Below are 23,726 nucleotides of genomic sequence, written 5' to 3'. Positions count from 1 at the left end.
CATGTAATTGGGAAATGTTTAAAGAAATAAAAATATTTTAAAAAGAAAAAAAGAAAGAAAATAATCCCATCCTTATTTCTAAGGATGGGAAACTATCAAGGTCTCTTAAGGAAATACGTTAGATCCCATGGAGAAGGAGGCTAAGAAAGTCCATACTTTGTTTTTTCAAACCCTAATCTTCTGTCCTAGAATCAATACTGTGTATTTGTTTTAAGGCAGAAGAGCAGTAAGGGCTAGGCAATGGGGGTTAAATGACTTGCCCAGGGTCACACAGGTAGGAAGTGTCTGAGGCCACATTTGAAGGTAGGACCTCCCCTCTCTGGACCTGGCTCTCAATCCACTGAGCCACCCAGCTGCCCCCAATCCCATGCTTTTTGCTGGTCCCACTTTCTTCAATTCTCCATAACAAAATGGCAGTGCTGTGCCCCTTCCAATTAACCATGTATATGTGTCTTTCTTCTTTGACCACCTCCATTACATCTCTCCTTCCTCCCCTCTCTTCTTCCCCTTCCCATCTCATTTTTCTTTTCTTTCTCTTCTTGATTTCTCACTCTTCCTCTCAGCTTCTTCCTTATTTTCTTCCTTTTAATCTTCCTTCACCCCAACCTCTTCTTTTTGCCTTACTATTACCTTCCCTTCCCCCTCTTCTATCCTTCACCCTTACTCAGTCCTCTCCACCCATCCACCTCACCCTGTGGTAGCCCCACTGCTGACAGCTGAACATACCCCTAGTCCTGCCAACTATTCCTCTGAAGGTCAGGTGACACCTCCTCCCTTCCCCCAACCCCACTGGCTGCCTGACCACCAGGATTTTCCACTCCAGCAATCCAGGAGAGTAGAAGCAAGACTTTGCAGAGCATAAAATTCAGCTAAAGCAGGGCACCAAGAAAGAAAGTACCCACTTCCTCAAGGGGCCTAGAACCTTCTTCTTCCTTCCTCAGATCTGCACCTGGTAAGTGCTGCCCAGGACACTGGGTACCTTTGGCAGATAGGGTGGGCCTTTGGGAGATGGTACAGGAGGCAAATAAGTCGGGTAGGATTGCCCAAGGCGGCAGAGAGGAGATATTCTGCTCCTAGGAGTTGGGCCCACCATACCCCCTACCCAATCCGGTCACTTACAAAGCCTATGTCATTCGCAGCTGCTTGATCATTCAGCACTGAGTGGCAGGGAGACTGGCATTTGTCAGCTATTAGGGAAGGTCAATCAGAAAGAAATTTGTGTTCTGATTCTCCCTGTGACCTTCAACCCATCCCCCAACCCATTATCATGGCTGGGATGGTCTAGCTTTATAGGTGGGGAGATGTGAGGAAGAGAGGAGGAAAAATGGATGAAGCGAGAGGAGTAATGAGAAATTGAGAAAGAAGAAAGTGAAGTGAAGAATCCTGTACCAGTACAGAACCACTTAGGATAGGAGAAAAGGAAGAGAGAGGGACAACATGCTCAGACTAAGACTAACTCTAAATCTTTCACTGTGGGTCTGTATTAGAAGCTTAATAAAGAGATACCACTAACATCCAGGCTCAGCCAGGAAGGATGATGGTATTGACCCAAACAGCTGCCCCCTGGCCCAGCTCCATGCCTGGGGAATCAGGAGATACCCCAGAGAGGAGATCCAGAGAGGAGAAGCTAAAGGAACAGTATGTCCTGTACCTAGAAGCCCTCCTGCTGGGTAGAGCAGTGCAGATGACATCAGTGGCTGGGTCTGGGTTAAAGCTTCAGAAGACTCCAGATTTTCTGAAAATCTCTCCATGGAGAAAGAGAGGGCAGATTTCTAAATGCCTCTTTAAAAAGCCTTTACTCTCTGTCTTAGTATGCATTCTAAGACAAAAGAGCAACAAGGGCTGGACAATTGAGGTTTAGTGACTTGCTCAGGATCATACAACTAGGAAGTGTCTGAGGTCAGATTTGAACTCAGGATCTCTCAACTCCAGGCCTGGTATTCTACCCCTGGATTTCTAAATGCTTTGACAAGCTTGGGGTTACTATCCCAGGTCTTATGGATAATAGAGAATTACAGTTAGAGCTCACTGTGCTACCGTTGAATGAGAGGGCCTTTGGGGACTGGTACCCCTCCATTTGCTATGAAAGCAGGCCTCCCAAAATAGTTGATTTTCATCTGTCTTGAAGCTTTGCATGGTCTGATGTTGGCCACAAGCACACCAACCCTCTCTTCAACCTTATGGAATTCTCAGGTAGAGATGTAACAAATGATCGGCCTCCCCATTCTGTTCAGAGATATATTTGTTTCATATAGAGCTTTGAGGACCTTTGAGATTATTTATCCCAACACTCTCATTTTACAGATGAGAAAACTGAGACCCAGAGATGGGAAGTAATTCCCATCCCAAGATCACAGACTTAGGAGGCAACAGAATTAAATCAGGTCCCTGGCTAAAATGTCAATATCTCAAGTAACTCCGCAGGGAAAGATTAGTGTCCTCAGCATAGGCCAATCCCTTTGTTGAATGGCATATTCTCAGTGAGCTTCAGTGGAAGTACAGGTCCTGCCTGCTCAATTCATCACACTTAATGGAATTCCCATTTTCTCTATATTTTTGGTCTTCCTATGGAGCAGGGTAACGGAATAAATTCTTCACATGCAGAAATCTGTATCGCTGGCATCTTGTTCACTGGGGGCTGCAAGGGAACAACAATAAACTTTATGATCATATTCTTTCAGGGAAGAAAATCCAAGTAGAGGCCAGGAGAGGCTTGTCGGAGGGGGAGGTGTGGGGGAAGGATCGAAGCTCCCAGGATTGATGGGAGGCTGTGTGGAGTACACCGAGTGTTTCATTTTGCGGTGCTTTGCCACGCAGCACAATTATTCTTTCCCCATCAAGCCAGGAGCTGGGGGAGACACAGAAAAGGCATACTTTAAAATTCATGGAGAAGTAATGTAGCAACAGCTGACAGAGCAGGAAGCGGAAAGAGGTGAAAAATTAGGTAAAAGGCAAGGGCCAGCTGCCTTTATTGAGTCAATCTCAAAAGAGAGGGCCTCAGTCAGTTCAGATGAGAAATTCAGGAAGGGTCAAGGCACACTGCCCAGAGTAAGAGCTGATACTACCTTATTATATGACTTTGCAGAAGTCATTCTCCTCTGGGTCTCAGTTTCTCCATCTATATAAATAAGGAGGTTGAGCTAAATAGTCTAAGAGGTGCCACGGGCTGCCTTCAGAAATAACATGTTTGAGGGCAGCTACTCAATGGATTGAGATACAGGCCTGGAGATGGGGGTCCTGAATTCAGAACTGACTTCAGATACTTCCTAGCTGTGTAAGCCTGGGCAAGCCCCTTAACCTCCATTGCCTGGCCCTTTCTGCTCTCCTGCCTTGGAACTAACACAGTAGTAGTGATCCTAAGAGGGAATGTAACAGGTTCCCTTTAACTGGAAGTCCTCCAGTGGTGACTGAATAACCACTAATGGAGTGCTTTACAAACTTAAAAGTGTAAAAATGCTGTGATGCTGCTGCTACTGTTGTTGGGAGTGGGATGGGGGCACACGGAGACTCTGGGACCACCCTTCCCCAGCCCTTGACAGTGTGTTATTACTCCACTGAATGAATCAGACGTGTTCAAGTTGGAGGACTCCCACAGGGCCATCCCATCCTGCCTCCAGAATTAGCTTGATTTTTTTCTGGGCAGATGCAGCTAGGAAATGGGGATAGGTAGAGGGAAAAGATTTGTTCTTCTGAGAGATTTCCACCAGGTTTAAGAGAGCCACTGTATACTCAGCTTAAAAAAACACATTTTGTCGGTTTGGGATGTGCCTTCTTTCAGATGTTCTGATTGTGTCATCTTTTCTGTGCCCCATCTCTAGGTTTGCTAGGCTATCTCCCTCTCCTTTCTGGATCCACTAACTCTCTCATTCCTAAGCAGGCAGCATACCTGCCTTCATTATGTGGGGTACAGAGATAAGGGCCAACTAAATAATTCTGAGACTTCTACTAAGGACCATGTCTTAGCTGCCCTCTGCTGGACAAAATCTTCCCTCTGGCCTTCCAGGAATAAGCCTGATTTTAGTTAATGTCTCTTGAAGTCAAGGAATAGTGTCTGAGGGCACACACACTCACACACACACACATTTACATTCACCATCTCACAAATGCTTTTATTTCAGCATTAAAAGTCATTTCCCCCTGCAGCTGGCACATTCATGAAATTACCATCCCAACCACCAGCAAAATTCAACAAAACAGGTTGCAAATCACATTACTTGGAGGTACTCAAGGGGAAAGTGTAGATTGGAACTCATGCCCTAGCATTTACAATATAAGACACTCTAAGATATTTCTTTTCTTTTTTTAAAAAAATATATAACCTTTACCTTCTGTCTTAGAATCAATACTGTATATTTGTTGGGAGACAGCAATGGGAGTGAAGTGATTTACCCAGGGTCATATAGCTAGGAAGTATCTGAGGCCATATCTGAACCCAGAATTCCCATCTCTAGCTCTGGCTCTCAATCCAGTGAGCAACCTACCTACCCTAAGCTGTTCTTTCAGGGCAGTAAATATTTGAAGTCAGAAAACTTTGTTCCAAATTTGGGGTTCTGCTTCCTACTCAACGAGTATAATTCCCTTCTCAGTTTCCTTCTCTATAAAGTAATAGGCCTATAAGATCCCAAGCAACTCTAAATCCTGTGAGAGAAGTCCAAGCCTACCCAAGAAGACATCCTTTAGAGCCATCAATCAATAGGTCCCGGTGGTTCAGCCCCACACCTGTTTATGAGGGCTGGATGTGATGAGGGGGAGGAGAGAAAGGATAATAGAAGCTTCCTCCTCTACCCAAAGCAGCTATTGTTCAAGTGGTGTTCAGACTCTCCAGTCATCTTTTTCCCATCTTTCTTCCATCCTGACAGTCTGATCAGAACATTGCTAGAGTCGTTAAGTACATTTGTCAGTGGCTGAAGGGCCTCTAAACTAATAATGGCTGTATTAAAATCACATTTGGTCCTCAAGCCTAGGAAATGTTTGGAGACTTTAAATGTTAAGAGAAAAGAGGGAAAAGGAAACAAAAATTCTCCCTTTCAAAGGATGAAAATAAACCCCAGAATAAGTTTCTGACATCTGGAGATATTAAGTACCACTTTGTGGAGATCAGACCTTTCCAGGGAAATGAATGCATTCAAAGGGTATGTATTTCAGAGCATGGCTGGAGGCCATGTGTCAACACTGCTGAAAAGTATACTGGACTTGTATTACAGCTATTTGTGTGAATGTCTCAATCCCTACTCAATTGTAAGCTCCCTGAGGATAGAGATCATATCATTTTTTTTCATCTTTGTAATTTGATGGCTTTTTTTTTTCATCTTTATATCTCCTGTGTCTGCACAAAGTAGGCACTCATGAATGTTTGTTTTAGAGAATCAAACTAAATTGCCAGGAAACCTGGATTCAAGTCCTTCCTCTATCTTTGTATAACTTCTGGCAAATCATTTATTCTCGCTGGACCCCAAACTTCCTCCCCACTATAACTTTAAGATGGTTTCTAAGTTCCCTTTCAAGTTTCTTATTCATTTAATCAAGATCTCATGATTTCATCCACCCTTGTGAAATGAAAGGGTGACAATGTCTTAGGACTTTTGAAGAATCTTCAGAGCATTCTTTAAAAATTCCCTTTTCAAAAAATTCTTTTTCCTAGAAAATTGTCTTGTCTTCCCAGTCCAGATGACCCAGCATGATACATGACCCTCTGCCTCGTAAGACACTCTTAAACTCTCCTTCCCATTACGACCTAAGCGACTTTAAATGGTTTTCAGGTCCTCTCATCTCTAATAGATTAAAAAATGCTCCCTTGGGCATCACAAAGACATTGAATGGTATTTGTACAAAACCTCTAAACCCAGAGAAGCCTGTGAAATGTACATTAGAGGCTCCGTGGTGAGAGGGCAGGCCATAAACCATCCAGCTTTTGAATTTTGCAGCCTGACACATTTTTATATTACACTCCTCTTTCTGCTACAAGCTGTTTCTCAATAATTTTCCTTCCTCACATTCCCCCCCCCCCCCCACCCATACATACCTTCACTCATTGTTCAAGATTTATCAGAACATAGTCACAGAGGGTTTAGAGCCTCATTGCACTTAGAAGTCTCCATTCCACAACTGTGTTGGTAATCCTGCCCAGTACCTGAATTCATTTACCCTGGCTTCCCTTTTCTTCTTAGCCTCAGTTGCTTGCTCCCTTGCAAGTTAGTCTTGCAACAGGGCCAAGCAACCAGTATTTGGGATTGGACTTCTACAACAGGGTCCTACCCTTCCTGTCCATTCTGTTTGCCCTCTTCTACCAACAGCCAACCCCATCCTTTCACTGGGCCTTCCATATGCAAATTCTTGCATCTGCTCCGATATTTACACTATGCCCCTCTGACTGAGAAGCCCTGGCCTGTCTTCTGCATCTATACACATTCTTGCTTCTGCAAGCGTTGGACTTCATAACCTCTGAGGTCTCTTGCAAATTCTAGGAGTCTGTTTCTAGAATCAGCTCAAGTGTCACCATCTTCATAAACTTTGCCAATGCATCCCGAATTGGCCTCTTCCTTCCTAACTACCCAGAGTCCTTGATACATATTTTGGCATTTGATTATATTTAGTAGAGTTCCTTACGGATAATTTCTTATTTACTTCTCTAAATTTTCCTTGTGTGTGGACATTATTCATAAGATCACAAAACTGGATTGGATCTTAGAGATCACCTAGTTCAACTTATTCTTTTTATTTAAAAAAAACCTACTACTACTACTACTACTACTATGCCATCTAGCTGCCCCCAACTTACTTATTTTGCAAAGAAGTTAATTCCTCCCAATGTAGAGGTTGCCACTTAATTAAGATCACCCAGAAAGTAAGTGGCAAAGCTAGAATTCAAACACACATTCTTTTTCTCCAAATATTGCATTCAGTCCCCCTTCCTCACCGTAATCCTCTTCTTACCTGGACTTTGCATTCTCCACCAGTGTCTCCATGATGCTAGTCAAGAGACAAAATTCCAACTTTGCAAAATTATTGTTCATATCTCTTACCTTAGACAGAACCAACCTGTTAATGGAATTTAGTTTAATGGACTGATAAAGGAAGTCTATACCTCAACTTGAGGGCTCAGAGTTGTATCCATCTGTTGGTTAGTTTGGGGGGGAAAGCAATCAATTTTGATAAAATTTGATACATTGCTTAAACATACAAAAAGGAAGCCAGATTATGATTTGGGCTGCCATCTTGAAACAAATGGTGATAAAAGTTTTCAAGTAGGTATACCTTTTGCTATTTTTAATGAATTTGAGTGGAATTTGATAACTAGATATGAATTATAGTCATATTCAAAAAGATGGCTCAGTTTGCCACTTTTTAAATTGGTCATATTGTCCAGAACACATACTTATTTCATTAAAGCTTTTCAAATCCTGCTTTCTGACAACTGATTTGACTTTGAACAAGTTAGTGAACCTCTATGTGCCGCAGTTTCCTCAACTATTAAATTAAGGGATTGGTTTAGTTGGCCTCTGGGTTCCCTTCTAGAGCTATAGCTACAGGTCAGAATCATTAAGTATGATTGTTGTCATTTCCTAAAGGCTCTTCTCCCCATTTGCCCACCCGAGAGGACCCTCCTTTGTAACAAATTCTTAACATTTACTCATCTTATCTTGTTTGGTTTGTGAAAGGGTTGAAAAAGAAGGGGGCAGCAGGGCTAATAAGGTCTCTTCTAGATCTAAACCTTATGTATGTATCATTCTTCCTCAGTGAGGTCTAAAACTGGGAGAGCCACAAGCAGGGGCGGCATCTAAATTTGGTTTGCTCTATGGGAGGGAGAATGGGAAGGGGAGGAGGAGGAGGAGGAGGAGGAAGCTGATAGGGTCTAACAATAACAGGTTTAGAGTTGGAATGAATGAATGGATGGAGGGATGGATGAAATAAGCATTTATTAAGTTCCTATTGTGTACTGGGTCTCACAGAAGTGAGACATGTCTTTCTCTTGGGCACTTAAATTCCAATGTGATAAAACAATATGGGAGTGATGGCTAAGAAAGGAAATTTCAGTCTGGAGAGTGGAGTTATGGGCACTATTTTTCTGAAGAAATGGCAGTAATCATTTTATTATAATTTCCAGAGTAATTGGTGGAAAATGGTTTTTGGAATGTGGGGAAGAAAGGGATACTCAGAAGATAGGTCAGCAGATAGTCATATAGCCATTGATGAATTTGTAGCACTCACCAATCAAGACATATCAGTCCCAGGAAGAGTGCCAAAAATGATTGACTTAAATCCCCCCAAGTGTTGAAGAGATATTAGAGACCATCCTATTTCCACTCCCCTTCATTTTACAGTTGACAGATAGAGGCTCAGAGATTTGATGTCTTGCCTAAGGTCACACAGGCAGTAAGCCAGGACTGGGACCCAGGACTTCTGACTCCAAATCTCAGGGTCTCTCCATTATGCTGCTGCAGCTCCTTCTGAGCCATTAGATTTCTGTCTTCCTCAGAAACATGGATCAGAGCCCAGGAACAAGTCAAGTGGGTCAGGATAGAGGAATGAGGAACAATTCTCAGTCGGTGTCACTGGAATTGAACATAATAGATTAATGTTTGGGTTGATTCATTTTAAGAATGATAATGAACAGCTCACTTTGGAATTATTTTCTTCTACTTTCCAAAGTACTTGACATATATGATCTCATTTTGATCATCATAAAAACCCTGTGGATAGAGAATAGAGTAATATCTTCCTTTTAAAGATGAAAAAACCAAACCCAAAGAAAAGAGGTGCCATAGGAGGACAAGCTGCAGGAAATATTCACATACTCCTCTATCCTCCCACCCCAAAGTTTCATCTTAACTCTATCCAGACCTTCCACTGTGCCCTCTGGAATGCCTGTTCCATAGGCAACAAACTTCCCATCATCTTAAATTTATTCTTTTCCCACTCCTTCCATTTACTAGTTACTACTGAACCTTGGTTTTCCCCTGATGACGAAGCCTCCCTGGCCACCCTTCCTAGTACTGACTGCACCATCACTCATTCTCATTGGCTTACTGGTTGAGGTAGAGGGGCTGGAATAATTCTTACTTTCCATTGTCACTTATAGGTACTTCCCCTATTTTTATTACTCATTAATTTCTCTTCATACTATTCATATCTACCACCTAATCAAAATCCTGGTGGCTATTGTCTACAGAGCCCCAGGTCACTCCCTTTCTTTCTTCAATGGATTCTGGCCTACAATTTTGTTCTCCTCCCTAGGTCATGTGCTCATTCAACATACATACTGATTCTTCCTCAATACCCTAGCCATTCTGTTCCTTAACCTCCCCTGAGCTGCTACTCTACTTCACCTTAGCCACACACAAAAATGGTCATACCTTGGATCTTGCCATCACTCAAAAACGTATTCCCTCCATGTTTAAATTCCAGAATTCTCTTATCTGATCATAATCTCTTGATGTTTCACCTCTCCCTCTCCCTTGCTTTATATAACCCTACTCCTTATCTACGCTGTGATCTCCAGCCCCTTGACCCCTCAATTCTGTCCTCTGCCATGTCCCCTGAACTAGCCACTCTCTCCTGTTCTCCCTATCTTAACTCCTTAGTGAATCAATTCAACTTTACACTTTCCTCTTCTCTTGAATGATTAGCCCCCTTCTCAGGTCACTGATTATGCCAAGCCAAGCCTCAGTCTTGGAGCACTCCCACCATTTATTGTCTTCGATTCTATATATATATGATGCTGGATGAAGATGGAGAAAATCACAAAACCATTCTGCTGGATCCATTACAAACTTATGATACCTAGTCTTAACTAAGCCTTCATTGCTAGTGGGCAATCCTACTATCCCTCCCTTATCAACTAACTATCCCATTCTCCATGGCAGCTTTACCAAACCTTTTCTTTTCTCCTCAAACCTCCCATGTTCCCCTCCTCCATCTCAATTGATATCCTTGCTTCATACTTTAGAGATAAAATTGAGGCCATTTCCTATAAGCTCCCTCTTCTTCACTCATCACTCAGACACCTTCTGCTATTTTCTCTTCCTTCATCCCTATTTCACATGATGAAGTGGCCTTACTCCTGACCAGAGCTAACTCTTACACTGGTTCAGGTGATTTCATTCCATCATGTCTCCTCCAACAGATTGTCCCCTCTGTCATCCCCACTCTTTCACTTATTTTCAATATCTCCTTGTCTATTGAATCATTTCCTACTATCTACAAGCATTTTCATGACTCCCCATCATAAAAAAACAAACAAACAACAAAAACCTCATTTGGGCCTTCCATTCCTGCTTCCTATCATCCCATATCACATTTGTCCTTTGTTCTCAAAAGAACCTTCAACAATAGGTTCTTTTACTTTCTCTTCCCCCCCCCCCTCTTCTTAGCCCCTTATAATCTAGCTTCCAACTTTATCATTCTACCAAAACTGCTCTCTCCAAAGTTACTAATAATTGCTAAATTGCAAAATCCAGTGGTCTTTTCTTAATCCTCATTCTCCTTAATTTCTTTGCATCTTTTGACATTATTGATTTCTCTCTCCAATGTGATTCTTTCTTCTCTCTGGGTTTTTAGGACACTACTCTCTCCTTGGTTTTTCCCAGATCTATCTCTCTTCCTTCTCTGTCTTCTTTGCTAGATCCTTCTCCAGATCATGGCTTCTAACCATAAGTGTCCCTCGGATTTCTGTCTGAGCTTTTTTCTCTTTTCCCTCTATACTACTTCATTTGGTGATCACATCAGCTTCCATAGATCTAACTACCTCTATCCTAATGATTCTCATATCTACTTTCCTGCCTCAATCTCTCTGCTGACCTCCAATCTTGTATCTCCAACTGCCTTTCAGACATCTCAAACCAGATATCCAGTTGACACCCTAAATTCAGTATGTCTAAGACAGGACTTATTCTCTATCCTTTTAAACTCTCCCTCTTTTCTACCTCACCTATTACAGTAAAAGGCAACACCATAAGCTCAGCTCACAGAGATAGCTCATGATAGTAAGATGGTCAAAGGTCCAGTTAATGACAATGACCAATCCTAGGCCTGTAAACATATGATGAAACCTTCTTTCCTTCTCCAAATAGAGAGGTAAAGAGATGACAGGTGCATAATGTTGCATATGCTGTCATATTGTCAGCTGACTTCCTGAAACTTCTGCTACAACGAAGAATTTAATGGAGAAAAGAGGGAATATCAGGGTATGACTGAGGTACAAATAATAAAATATATAATTTATATGTCTATACATACACAATATGTAAAAGTTTGGGGAAGAAAAAAGTTAATCAAGCAATTAAAAGTTCCCATTTCTCTATCTCATAAGACAGAAGTTTAGAAGTGCCAACTTCTGAATTATTCCAACTCTACACCTCCCCAAACATAGAATACAACATTTACTGAAAACTCTGAGAAGTAAAAGAGAGAACAAAAATCTAAATCCAAAGCTTATGCTTCTCTTTGTTTTATTTATTCTGCATTTATTATTTATTCTGTAGGTACTTATATATGTCCTTATTGTCTCTTCTCTTAAAATTTAAGCTCCTTGGGAGTAGAGATTGTTTTATTCTTAGCATTTGTATTCCCAGAACTCTGTAGAGTGCTTAGTACATAATAGGGACTTAGTAAATGCTCATCCATTGATTTCTTGCTTGCTTTTGATATTTCTTTTGAACAACATTTGACTTCTGGGGTGGCTGTTAGATTTCTTATTTTTGTGTGTAAACTGAATCTCTAGGTCTTCCGAGGTCTTCTTGTCTTCCTCCCCCTCTCAGAGCACTTGCCAATGTGCTACTGGATATGTTGCAACTGGATCCTGCCTCAGTGATTACAACATTGGGTAGAAAACATTGGAGCTTTGGCTTCAAATAAGCAACAGAAGCAGTTTAGGTTCTTGGAATAATTCCCTGTCAGGCTAACATCAACAAAAAAAAAAAAAGGCCACTGCCACGATCATTGAATCCCCCCAAAAAAGCTCGAAGCAAAACTTTCTCCCTCAGACATTTCTGACCATTGGAGTTTGTATGTTAGTAGACATTCCACTAATCTCCAGCTTGGCTTGTTTCTGGAAAAACAGAGAGACTAAGAAAGAGCCAGGAGTCATAAAACAAACAGATCCTCTCTACCTGCCAGGTTACTTAATGGCAATAATCAGAAATGGGAGTTAGCACGATGAGCAGTAGGGAGAAAGAAAGGAAAGAGGCCTGGCCTGGGATTGAGAGAACCTGGGTCTCTGTGTCACTTTCATCAATCACTTGTGTGACTTTAGACAGCTCACTTCATATTCATGGCCATCATTTTCTCTATCTGTAGGATGAATTATTTTTAAATTTCTTTAAACTCCCTTTCTACTTCATGGGATGTGTTAAACTTGAAAATAAAACACAGAATTATTAAATAGTCAGAAAAATCACTCTTTAATTAAGGAAAGGAGTTTAGCACTAAAATTAGGCCTCCTAGCAGAGCTGTGTACTATAAACCCTCCAGAATCTGGCAGCTCTGGTCACTAAACTGTTGGGAGTGTCACCTTGCTAGATGACAGCTCCAAGGAACAAAAGAATTTGGGGGATCTATCTACTTTTTTGGGGTATCCATGGACAGGGAAAGATGACTGACATTGCCATAGCTACAAGGAAATGGGAGTGTTCAAACTATACTGACAAGATACAATCAAGCTTGAGAAAGGAATCATAGCTACAGGCTAGAGTGTATGTTAATGGGCTATTTACAATGGATCCTAAAAAGATGGTCCCTGCCCAGGTGTGGGTCTTCTTGGGAAAGGGTCTCTGATACAATGGGAGAAGTGACTGGGATAAAGAATATTTTAGCATTTGATTAAAATATCTTAACTATACTTAGCTAAGTCCATTAGATATTTTAAGGTCTATTATTCAGTCTGAAACTGCTAGTCTGAGACTCCTTCAGGGTGGATGCTCAGGAACAAGGACAAGATTTGGGGTCTCCATCTTTCAAGCTGACTAAACTTGGGGTTAATCAGATCTTACTAGGTCTCTAGTTTCTGGAGGTTTCTAGGTTCCACATTGACAGATGTAATATGTGCTTTAAATTCTTCAGAAGAAAAGAATTAAAAATAAATAAATAATAGTTCCCTGACCCTACAGGGTTTCAATATTTTATCTGTTGTTGTTCCATTTTTTTTACAGCAATAACTCACATTTTGTACATGCTGTGCTAGAAACACAGCTGTTAACAGGACCCAGCTGTGTCTTACATCAGGACAGCACCTGAAACACATCTGCCAAACTCAGTCTTGCATCATACATGTGTACTGGATTAATTTGTGTTCAGGAGCTGGTCCCCTGTGAAACAGATAGCTAAATTAGTCCTAGCTTCCAGGACTAGGCCTGTGTTTCATCTAGGAGTGGTTATAAAGGAGTTTAATTGCCGAGCTCACCCTCCCATTTCTCAGACAGTCTTGGAATATCCATCTTCCAGACTTTTTCCAAGGAAAGGCCAGCTGGTAAGAGCTGAAAACTATAAGCAGAGTTGTGTGAGAAAAGAAGATTTCAAGCTGTCCTGCTAGAAACACAAAAATCAGGGTAGTTTTGTATGTTTTATCCGGCACATAGTAGGTACTTAATAAATGCTCATAGATTGATTATGTTTGGGTTTTAGTTTTTTAGACAACTGGGATGCTTCTGATATATAAAGCCTTGAGACTTCAACTTAATTCCTTGAAATTGCCCAGTTTATACACCTATTTTCCATTCAAAGACACACACACACACACACATACACACATATTTTTAACCCCTTACCTTCTGTCTTAGTATCAGTTCTAAGATAGAAGAGCAAGAAGAGCTAGGCAATCAGGGTTAAGTGACTTGTCCAAGGTCACACAATTGGGAAATATCTGAGGTTAAATTTAAACCTAGGTCTTCCCAACTCCAAGCCTGGCATTCCATGCACTGAGTCACCGAGCTGACCCTCACAATGCTTTTGTGAGGAAAGTTTGTTGTAAACTCCAAAGTGCTGTAGAAGTGTAAGTTATTGTGATTTAAGATAGAAGAAAACCTTCAGTAAATGCTCCTGTCAGGTATATGCTTTCTCCGCTGCTCCCCTTGGAGCAACTTAAGCCCTGGGTTTTCATATTTGCCTGACAAGATAACAGTGCCATACCTCATTTGGGATGATGGCCCTGCATCTTGCATTTCTGAGTACCCCACACTGCTACAGAAGGATGAAGAGGCTAAAACTGTACAGTAATTCAGGAGCCGAGAGCCTGCTGGTGTCCAGCACTGTGGCAGATCCTGTGGCAGCTAAGGGAGAAGTAAGGGAAGCAGCCTTTATTCTCAAGAAGATCACAGTCTAGTTTAGCTCTCCTCCCTCTAGCTCTTCCTTTACCTTTTCTCTAGTCATTAATCACAACCCCTAAAAATTCTACAAACACTCACCACGTACCCTCTGTACCCCAAAATAATGCACTCTCCCTTTAACCATTTCTAGGTTTCATCTTTGTTTCTTGAAAGCCATTGGTGGGAGTCTCCATGCCTTAAGAAGCCTCTGCTGGGACTGTGCCTGAGGATTAATAGGAAGAATATTCAGGTGACCACTTTGGAGCTCTGCTGATAATCTGCTGCCTGGCCTCCTCTCCTCCTCACTGCTTCAAAGGGAAGAAGCCTCCCTCCTAGGGATTTACTTTCCACCCAAGAAAGAATTGGACCCCAACACCATGGTCGTTAAAGACAGCAGGGATACTGGAGACACTCGATTTGGGGTGCTCCTGGAGCCCTTTGTCCACCAGGTTGGTGGGCATGTAAGCATGATGAAATATGATGAGAACACCATCTGCAAGCCCCTCATCTCTCAGGAACAGGGGTTCTATGAGTCCCTGCCCTTAGCCATGAAACAGTTCACCCCGCAGTATAAAGGTAAGAGAAGGGAAGAGTTGGGGACCATGGATGGAGGTTCCTGCCAGGCACTCACATGCCCATTGTTCCCACTGCTCTGAGATACTTCTTTTGATTGAAGTGGACGTCAGAGGGTCCTCACTGTCCTCTGTTTTTCAGACTATTTAGATTCCCTTGGACCTCCAGCCCAAGGACTGGAATTGGTACAGCAGAATGAGTACTGCACTTGGTGTCAGAAGGCCTGGGTTTGTTCAATCTGTGACCTCAAATCACTAAAGCCCTCTGAATCAGCTTCCTTACCTATAAAATGGGCTCGTTTTTCTTAACTGTAAAAAAAAAAAATGTCATTTTGTTCCTATCAATTGTGACAAAATAACATTTTACACAAATAAGTCTCCTAGTTTACTTTGGACACAGAGACACTACAATGGAAGAAAAGTCTCAAGTGGAGAAAGCAGCAAAGAAAGGAGAGGTATAGACCAGGTTGGAAGAGCTGGAATAGGTGATCACTTGGGTTCCTTCTAGTTAGTTCCAAATCTTATAATCCTATAAATCAGGCCACGGAAATTGAACATCAATCCTAATGGAAATTCTACCCTATAACACCAGCACGGGATACATCTTAGACTATTTATTGGTAGGTCAGCCTTGACTATGGCCTGCTAAACATATTGACAGGTTTCTTCCTTGTTTTAACATCACTTTAATAGGCCTAATCTACAGGCAGAAACTCCTTGAACCAGACAGGAGCTCAAGCCCTAAGGAGAGTTGTAAAGAAGTGGAGAAACAGACCATTTAGAAAAAGGGAACACAAAAGAGTGCTTGGCTTCCTGCCCTCCTTAGGGTACCCATAAACGTGAGAGAAAGTCATGCAGTCAAGGCCTACAGGGTACAGCCTGGAAATCTAAGCTTAAAGCAGAAAATATGTTAAGAATTTGAGTGTGTAAGAGAATTCTCAGCTTTGAAGTGATCTGGTCAAGAAGAACTGCCATCAGCTCCTCTCCAGGTTGGGTTCAGCGTCCTTTAGTCTAATTGTGGGCAATGGGTCAAGATCCCTCTTTAGGGCATGACTAAGTCTCAGCTGGGAATTCATCTGGCTTGTTCCCATTCTTGACCTTTGCTTAATTAGGCTCAAAGGGTTCCAGTGCAGACTTCTTCAAGTGTCCTTAGAGTTGAGATAAAGTGACAGGTGTAGTAAAGCCAACCAGGTTTGTAGAAAGAAGTGTTTCACGTGTGTGTGTGTGTGTGTGTGTGTGTGTGTGTGTGTGTGTGTGTGTAGGTACACATGTTTTAAAGATTTTAAGAAAAACTGATTGGGTCTCATTACCACACTGAATGGCAAAGCAAAAAAGGCGATGAAAACAATTATGATATTTGAATAATTTAGATAAAAACCTACCTTGGCTTCCATTATTCGAGGTAATTGGGAAAACAGCAGGTTTAGGTCTGAATCAACCACACATTCTGGTCTCATTATTTGTCCAGTCACATAACCATTAAATGTTAAGCACTGTATAAAACATACATAAGGAATAGTCTTATGTTAAGGCAGCTGGTTATACAGTAGATAGAGTTTGAAAGTCTGGAATCAGGAAGACCTGCTTTTAAATCCTGCCTGGACAGTTATGTACCTTGGGCAAGTTACTCAATTGCTATTTGCCTCAGTTTCCTCAACTATAAAATGAGGATAATAATAGCATCTACTTCCCTGGGTTGATGTGAGATAATATTTATAAAAGTGCTGTTTAGCATAGTGCCTGGCACATAAAAAATGTATAATAAACGTGTGAAGAAATGTTTATTCCCTTCCTTGAAATTCTTGTTCTAATGAATGACAAAGCCACTGTATAGTTATGATCAATAATTTCTTTTTTTTTTATTATTTTATTTTATTAAAACACCTTCCACCTCAAGGTGGAAGTTAGACAAAGTGGAAGGTGAGTGTTTTAATAAAATAAAATAATTTTTAAAAAGGTATTGGTTCCAAGGCAGAAGAGTGGTAAGGGCTAGGCAATGGGGGTCAAGTGACTTGCCCAGGGTCACACAGCTAGGAAGTGTCTGAGGCCAGATTTGAACCTAGGACCTCCCATCTCTAGGCCTGGCTCTCAATCCACTGAGCCACTCAGCTGCCCCCATGATCAATAATTTCTTAACTTCCTTGAAAGAAACTGAAAGTGATTGGATTAGGTAGGCCCCTAAGTTTTGGCTGCCTCTATTGTGTTTTGCAGGGTACGTATGTTTGTAAAACTAATTGTGGGTCACTAATCATTTGGCAAGAAAAGAGCCATAGAGGCTGTGAAGGAACAGCTTCAGGAGAGCACTTGGGCCTCTCTTCTGAACAACACTATCACTAACACAACCTACCAGCAGGGCCAGCCCCAGGACAATAGGGCCAAGGCCAAAGTTGTTATCCCGGTCCTTTGTCCTGCTCCCCTTGGGCACACAGCTTCTCACCCTCCTCAGCCCCCGTATCTCCCCCATATAAACCCACTCCCCCCAAGCTCTTCCCTCCATCAAAATATACCATCAAGAAATAGCCCCTGGTCAGTGCTAAGAGGTTGATAGCCCAATGCATCACTATAATATTCATGCTTCATGAGCTGCTTAGAATTCCACAAGTGATGGGAGTGAATTATACGGGAATATTAGGTCTTTGTATGCAAGGCCAATGGAGGTGAGATTTTGAGGACAGGGAATGCCTTTTGGAACTCTACAGTCAGACCATATAAATGACCCTCTCAACTTAACTTGAGCAGCAAGGTGGTACAGTGGGTAGAGCACCAGACTTGGAGTCAGGAAGACCTGAGTTCAAATCCAGCTTCAGACATCAGAAGTGTGATCTGTGACAAGTATTTTTTAACCCCTATTTGCCTCAGGAACTCATTTTGCAAAATGAGCTAAAGAAAAAAATGGCAAACCACTCCAAAATCTTTTGCCAAGAAAATCCCAAATGGGGTTAAAGAGAGTGAGACACAACTAAAACAACGGAACAATTTGATTTTCAGTTCATCCCTAAAAAAAAAAAATGAACTGTTGTCACAAATCCCAGTTTTAATAATGGCTTGCTGACCAAGAAGTAATCTGTTTAGTGCCACTGTCCAAGCCAAATGACATGAATATGAAGCTAGGAAAATTAAATTCTGAGAGTTTTTAATCATCTAAGCAGGAGGGAGTACCATGACCTATAAGGCCACAAAAGCTCTGGGATAGCAGAAGGGAGATGTAGGAATTGGGAGTCATTTCTTATATGGAAAGGTGTCACTAAAAGTATAATTTTCTCAGTGCTGCTAGACCCTGCAGGCCACTTGTCACATGCAAACCCCTATCCCCAAAAGGCAAGATCAGAGCTGGACCCTGGAAACCATTTAATCCAAACTTCTCATTTTCTGTAGGAAATTAAGGACAAGAGAGAAGTAGCTTGTCCAAAGTAACACAAATGCTAAGTGACAGATCTGGCCTTTATACCCAGGTCCTTTCATTTCTTTCTTTCTTTCTTTCTTTCTTTCTTTCTTTCTTTCTTTCTTTCTTTCTTTCTTTCTTTCTTTCTTTCTTTCTTTCTTTCTTTCTTTCTTTCTTTCTTTCTTTCTTTCTTTCTTTCTTTCTTTCTTTCTTTCTTTCTTTCTTTCTTCCCTTCCTCCCTTCCTCCCTTTCTCCCTTTTTCCCTTTCTCTCTCTCTTTCTCTCTTTCTCTGTTTCTTTCTTTCTCTGTTTCTTTCTTTCTTTGTTTCTTTCTTTCTTTCTTTCTTTCTTTCTTTCTTTCTTTCCTTCTTTCTTTCTTTCCTTCTTTCTTTCTTTCCTTCTTTCTTAACCTTTACCTTCTAACTTAGAATTAATTCTAAATATTAGTTCCAAGGCAAAAGTGGTAAAGCCTAGGCAATAGGTGTTAGATGACTTGCTCAGGGTCACACTGATAGGAAGTGTCTGGGGTTATATTTGAACCCAGAACCTCCCATCTCTGGGCCTGACTCTCAAACCGACTGAGCCACCTAGTTGCCCCAGGTCCTCTGATTTCTAATCCAATGCTCCCTCTACTATAGTGCTAAAGTATGTTGGGGACAGTGCCAACACTAGAACCCAAGACTCCCAACTCCCAGTCCAAGGCACCATAAAGCTCTACACACATTTTACCCTGGAAGAAAGGTTGCTGGGTGGACCAGTCACTCTGCCAAAGCATACATGACTTCTATTTTCATCACTCTGCAAGTTGTATCAGGACAGAAAGAATTTTAGGCAGGGAAGAAATTCCACTGGGCAGCCTTGACTCGTTAGGGCTTGTCAGTGAAGAGGGCATTGCAAAAACATTCCCAAAGATAGGTAGTGAAGGGGAATGGAATGGGGGGGGGGGGGTGAGGAAGAGAGAAGAAAATAAGTTCTCTTATTTGACTAAAAAGATTTAGCCACACGGTCAGGCAGGTCCCGTGTCCTTGAGGCACCAACAGTCTCCATATACTGTCTGATTCTGAATCGATCAGGATATTAAGGACATACTCCCAGTCCCAGTTGGTTAACAGCTCAACCGGACTCATATTGCAAAAGGCAACAAGCAAATGCACTCATAAATTTAAAAATAAATACATGACAGAATACTCAGGGAGACCCAGCCTGCTAGGCAGCCAAACAAAAATGGCTAGGATGCTCGGGGAATGTCAGTCGTCTCTCTCAATATTCGCCGTCTGCCCAGTTGGAATTGTCTAGACTCTAGAGAGGGTCAAGATGTTTTCAGAAGGCTGGTGTTGGAGTCTTGTTGAAGTCTGCCCTTCCCTGGGCAGGTAGAAGTCTAACTCTACTGCCTGCCCCTAGGCTTAGAAGCCCTTATTTGCATGGGCAGCGCCACAAAGGGCGACTGTCTCATGTGCAAGTTCACTGAGATGGGGAGAGGGTGTCCATAGCAGTGTCTGGGACTGAATGCATCCATGGAAGCAGTCTGAATCCAGTTGATGTGTTGTTGCTTTATAATACAGCAGGCTCTAAATTAACTATGACTATATGCTTTGTGACCCCTTCTTCCTTCCACTCCCCTCCTAGGTCTCTGGTTAAAGCCAGAAAGGTTGAGCTTTCAGGCTCATTTCAAATCTTTTTTTTTTCCTTTTTAAACCCTTACCTTCCATCTTATAATCAATACCTTGTCATAGTGCTAAGGCAGAAGAGTGGGAAGGGCTAGGTAATGGGGGTTAAGGAACTTAACTTGGGGCACACTTAATTCAAATCTAATCAATTCAATAACCATTTATTAAACGCCTTTGGGGGGTGGTAGGTGGGGAGCAGTGATTGAGAGCCAAGCCTAGAGATGGGAGGTCCTAGGTTCAAATCTGGCTTCAGATACTTCCTAGTTGTGTGACCCTGGGCAAGTCACTTAACCCCCATTTCCTGGCCCTTACTGCTCTTCTGTCTTGGAACCAATACATAGTATACATAGTATTGGTTCCAAGACAGAAGGTAAGAGTTAAAAAAAAAAGAAAAGATATAAAATTTAGATATGGTACATTCCTTTCCTTCATGAAGCTATAAGTGATAGATATATAAAATATTTGCTGTGTATATATACACATAATAACACATGATGGTGCTTTAGAAGGATGCAAAACAAAAATGTCATCTGAAGGAAAAGTAGAAGGATCAACATCAAAAGGAGGAATCAAGGAAGACTTATAAGATTATAGATTCAGGAACAGCTGGATGGTTCAGTGGATAGAGAATGAGGCCTGGATATAGGAGGTCCTGGGTTCAAACCTGACCTCAGACACTGGGCAAGTCACTTAACCCCAATTCCCAATTCTTCTGCCTTAGAACCCATACTTAGCATCCGTTCTAAAACAGAAGATTTAATTCTTAAATATTGTAGATTTAGAGTTAGGAAGCATCTTAAGACATCTCATTTAAGGAAATGAAGAAATTGAGGCCCCAAAAGGCAAACTAATCTGTCCAAATTCCCATAGACAAGGTCAGAGGCAGGTCCTCTAACTCTAGAACCAGTACTCTTTCCATTAAACCACACTATCCCATGAAAGAAGCGGTTTTCTGGGTGGGTTTTAAATCACAAAAAGAGCTGAGAGAGGTCCAGCCATAAAGCATGAACAAGATGGGAGGAAGGAAAGGAAGGACTAGGTTTCAGTAAGGGGCAGGGTAGCTCAATTTGGCTGGCTCATAAACAGGGAAATAACATCAGAGAAGGCTTGGAAAGGTAGGAGTTGGGTTGGAGTACAGAGAGGGGTTGTACAGGAGTGGGACAGAGAGAGAACCTGAATGTATGGGAAAATAGCATTGATTGCATCCCCAAGGAAACAGATATGACTTCTGGATTATCTAGATTTCTGATCCCCTTTTTAGTGCCCCAAAGGGAAATTGGCTATATTCGTTAATAAAGGAGACTTGAAAAAGTCCAAGGCAGCATTCGAGTCTTTCTTCAGGGCCTTCTGATTATACATTTCCTCCAGACCATGGCTCTTGGTGGGTCTGTTTGCTTTTGACCATCATTGCTGGGGTGAAACTGACAGGGACCTCCGGTAATGCGGCTCATATCTCGGCCAGATCGGAACAGGCCCTGCCAAGGGTTTCATGTACTTTCAAGGCTCCTTTTGGGCCCAGCTTGACCTGGGAAGCCCCCTTGCTACCCTCAACCATCAGAATCACAAGAACTTTTTTTGCTGATAAGAAAAAAAACACCCCAGCCACTGAGTTTTTCCCTTTTCTCCTTTTCTCCTTTTCTTGAATTTCAGGAGATATTTTGGTTTCAAAGGATTAGACAATGTCCTTTGGGAGTACAGACAAACAGTCACACTGACTTCCCCAAAGTCTCTCCAACTGTTAACATCTTTGCCTTTATATCACATTAGAACTCCCAAGATCTTGCCCCTCCTTGTTTCCCCTTCAAGAGTCTCCAGGAGTCTTAGTTTGGCTGTTCTTTCCTGAGAGATGAATAAGCCCAGAACAAATGTGCCTGTGTACACAGTGGGAGTGTTCCTGCTTGCACTCACAGTACCTGGCTGCATTTGGGCTTTAGTAGCAGAACATGTGACTAAAGGTGACTTTCAAGTTTATTCTCCAAGTAGTAAATTCAAATTAGATGTTAGCTACCCAGGGACTAAAAAAACCTAAACGTTGGAGGAAACTCTAGCCAGTGACTTAGTTCATTTATTTGTTTGTGTGTGTGTGTTTTTAAATCCTTACCTTCTGTCTTAGAATCAATACTATATATTGGTTCCAAGGCAGAAGATGGGTAAGGGCTAGGCAATGGGGGTCAAGTGACTTGCCCAGGGTCACACAGATAGGAAGTATCCGAGGCTACTTCAGTCCACTGAGCCACCCAGCTGCTGCTTCTCCCTCCCCCCCCCCCCCCCAGTGACTTAATTTAAACAACTTTAAGCAAACTTTCCTCCCCCACTGGGCCTTTGGGACAGGGGCTTCACCCACTAATAAAGGTTACATTTTGGTCAGATCAGATCCTTGCCCATTCACGATGACCAGTTTGGCATCTTAAACCATCCACACTGGAAAGGCCATGAGAATAAGGGAAAAATCATTGGAATTAAAAATATATATAGATTCTAATCCCAAGTCTGCCACTCATTAGCTGTGTGACTTTGGGCAAGTTCCTTTCCCTGTAGGAGTCTCAGTTTCCTCCTCTGTAAAACAGGAAAAATAACATGTTCCTTCAGGGTTTTGTTTTGTTTTTTTGTGAAAACCAACGGGGAATGACGTATAAGATAACTCCAAAGTACTCTATAAATGTTGGCTGTTAAGCATGACTGTCGTGGAAATAGAATGGAACTGAATTTTGTGTCACCAAACTTTTAGAACATTTCCCAGGGCTCAAAAGATTGGAGGAAAAAGAGAGATTCTTCTGGGGAGCCCGAAGTCACCCAGTGCTATTTGGTTGCTCCATAATTAGGACATAAGAATTCTTAGATGAGAAGAATGAGCTAAACCCAAGAAATGCATTAAGGAACAGCCCTGAAAATTAGTACCTGCAAACTGACCAGCTACTATCTATGTTTTCCTAGGCCAACCTTTAAGCCAGGAAGGACACGGGTAGTAAAGAGAATGGGATCGGACGCTCACTGCTTATTTAGGAGAAACTGCTACTTGTCCTGAGCAAGTGGCTGTTTTTGGAGATTTCATTTAAAAATGTGGCAGTAGCTGCACTCCGAGTTTCAGCTCTTTGGGGAGGACAGCAAGACACCATAATGACAGCGCGATAAAGGCAGCCACACCAAGCGAGGATAGCAGTGGTGTCCTAAACCATGACAACACTTGCAAAAAGGAAGAAAACCGCAACAGGAACTCACTACTTAGTTAACTGAATTCTCACACCCTCAGTTTGGCAGTCTTTCTATGTCCGCTGCTTTTATATAAACAGAAAGAAATCAGACTCTCATGGAAAGAGCGACAAAATAGGTGATGTGAGTTTGAATTCAGTGTCTGAGAGCTATTATCAATGAGACTGTGGTTGAGTCATTTTCTCTTTTCAAGTCTCAAGTTCCTTTAAAATGGGTTAATGAGGGGCAGCTGGTTGGCTCAGTGGATTGAGAGCCAGGCCTAGAGATGGGAGGTCCTAGGTTCAAATCTGGCCTCAGACACTTCCTGGCTGTGTGACCCTGGGCAAGTCACTTAACCCCCATTGCCTAGCCCTTACCACTCTTCTGCCTTGGAGCCAATACACAGTATTGACTCTAAGATGGAAGGTAAGGGTTTAAAAAATAAAATAAAATGGGCTAATGACACCTTTATCTATTGTATATCCTGTAAGAGAAGAGTGGTATATTGGGATGCCACACTGTTCACATAAGATGCGAATTCAAATTTTACTTCTGTAACTTATGGGCTATGTGAACACCAGCAAGTCATTTAATGAACTCTCTATAAAGTTCATCTAAAA

At 41.9% G+C, this 23,726-nt stretch overlaps 1 protein-coding gene across 3 annotated transcripts in view; it reads left to right on the top strand.

Moving 5' to 3' along the window:
- Positions 1-795: 795 nt before the first annotated feature.
- The window catches only part of IP6K3 (inositol hexakisphosphate kinase 3), a 35,899-nt gene continuing 12,968 nt past the window's right edge, over positions 796-23,726 (top strand). Inside the window, exons 1-2 of one of the 3 annotated variants that reach the window (XM_001377805.5) lie at positions 796-952; positions 14,449-14,873. In XM_001377805.5, the coding sequence (XP_001377842.3) occupies positions 14,675-14,873 (199 nt within the window). In that variant the 5' untranslated portion in view covers positions 796-952; positions 14,449-14,674. Of the gene's footprint in view, positions 953-14,448; positions 14,874-23,726 lie in introns of those variants that run through there. The other 2 variants (XM_056818050.1, XM_056818049.1) reach the window with 2 other exon arrangements.

Source organism: Monodelphis domestica, chromosome 2 (genome assembly GCF_027887165.1).
Source record: "Monodelphis domestica isolate mMonDom1 chromosome 2, mMonDom1.pri, whole genome shotgun sequence".
Taxonomy (NCBI): Eukaryota; Metazoa; Chordata; class Mammalia; order Didelphimorphia; family Didelphidae; genus Monodelphis; species Monodelphis domestica.
Note: the sequence above shows the minus strand (reverse complement) of the source record. Positions and strands in the feature narration are given on the sequence as shown.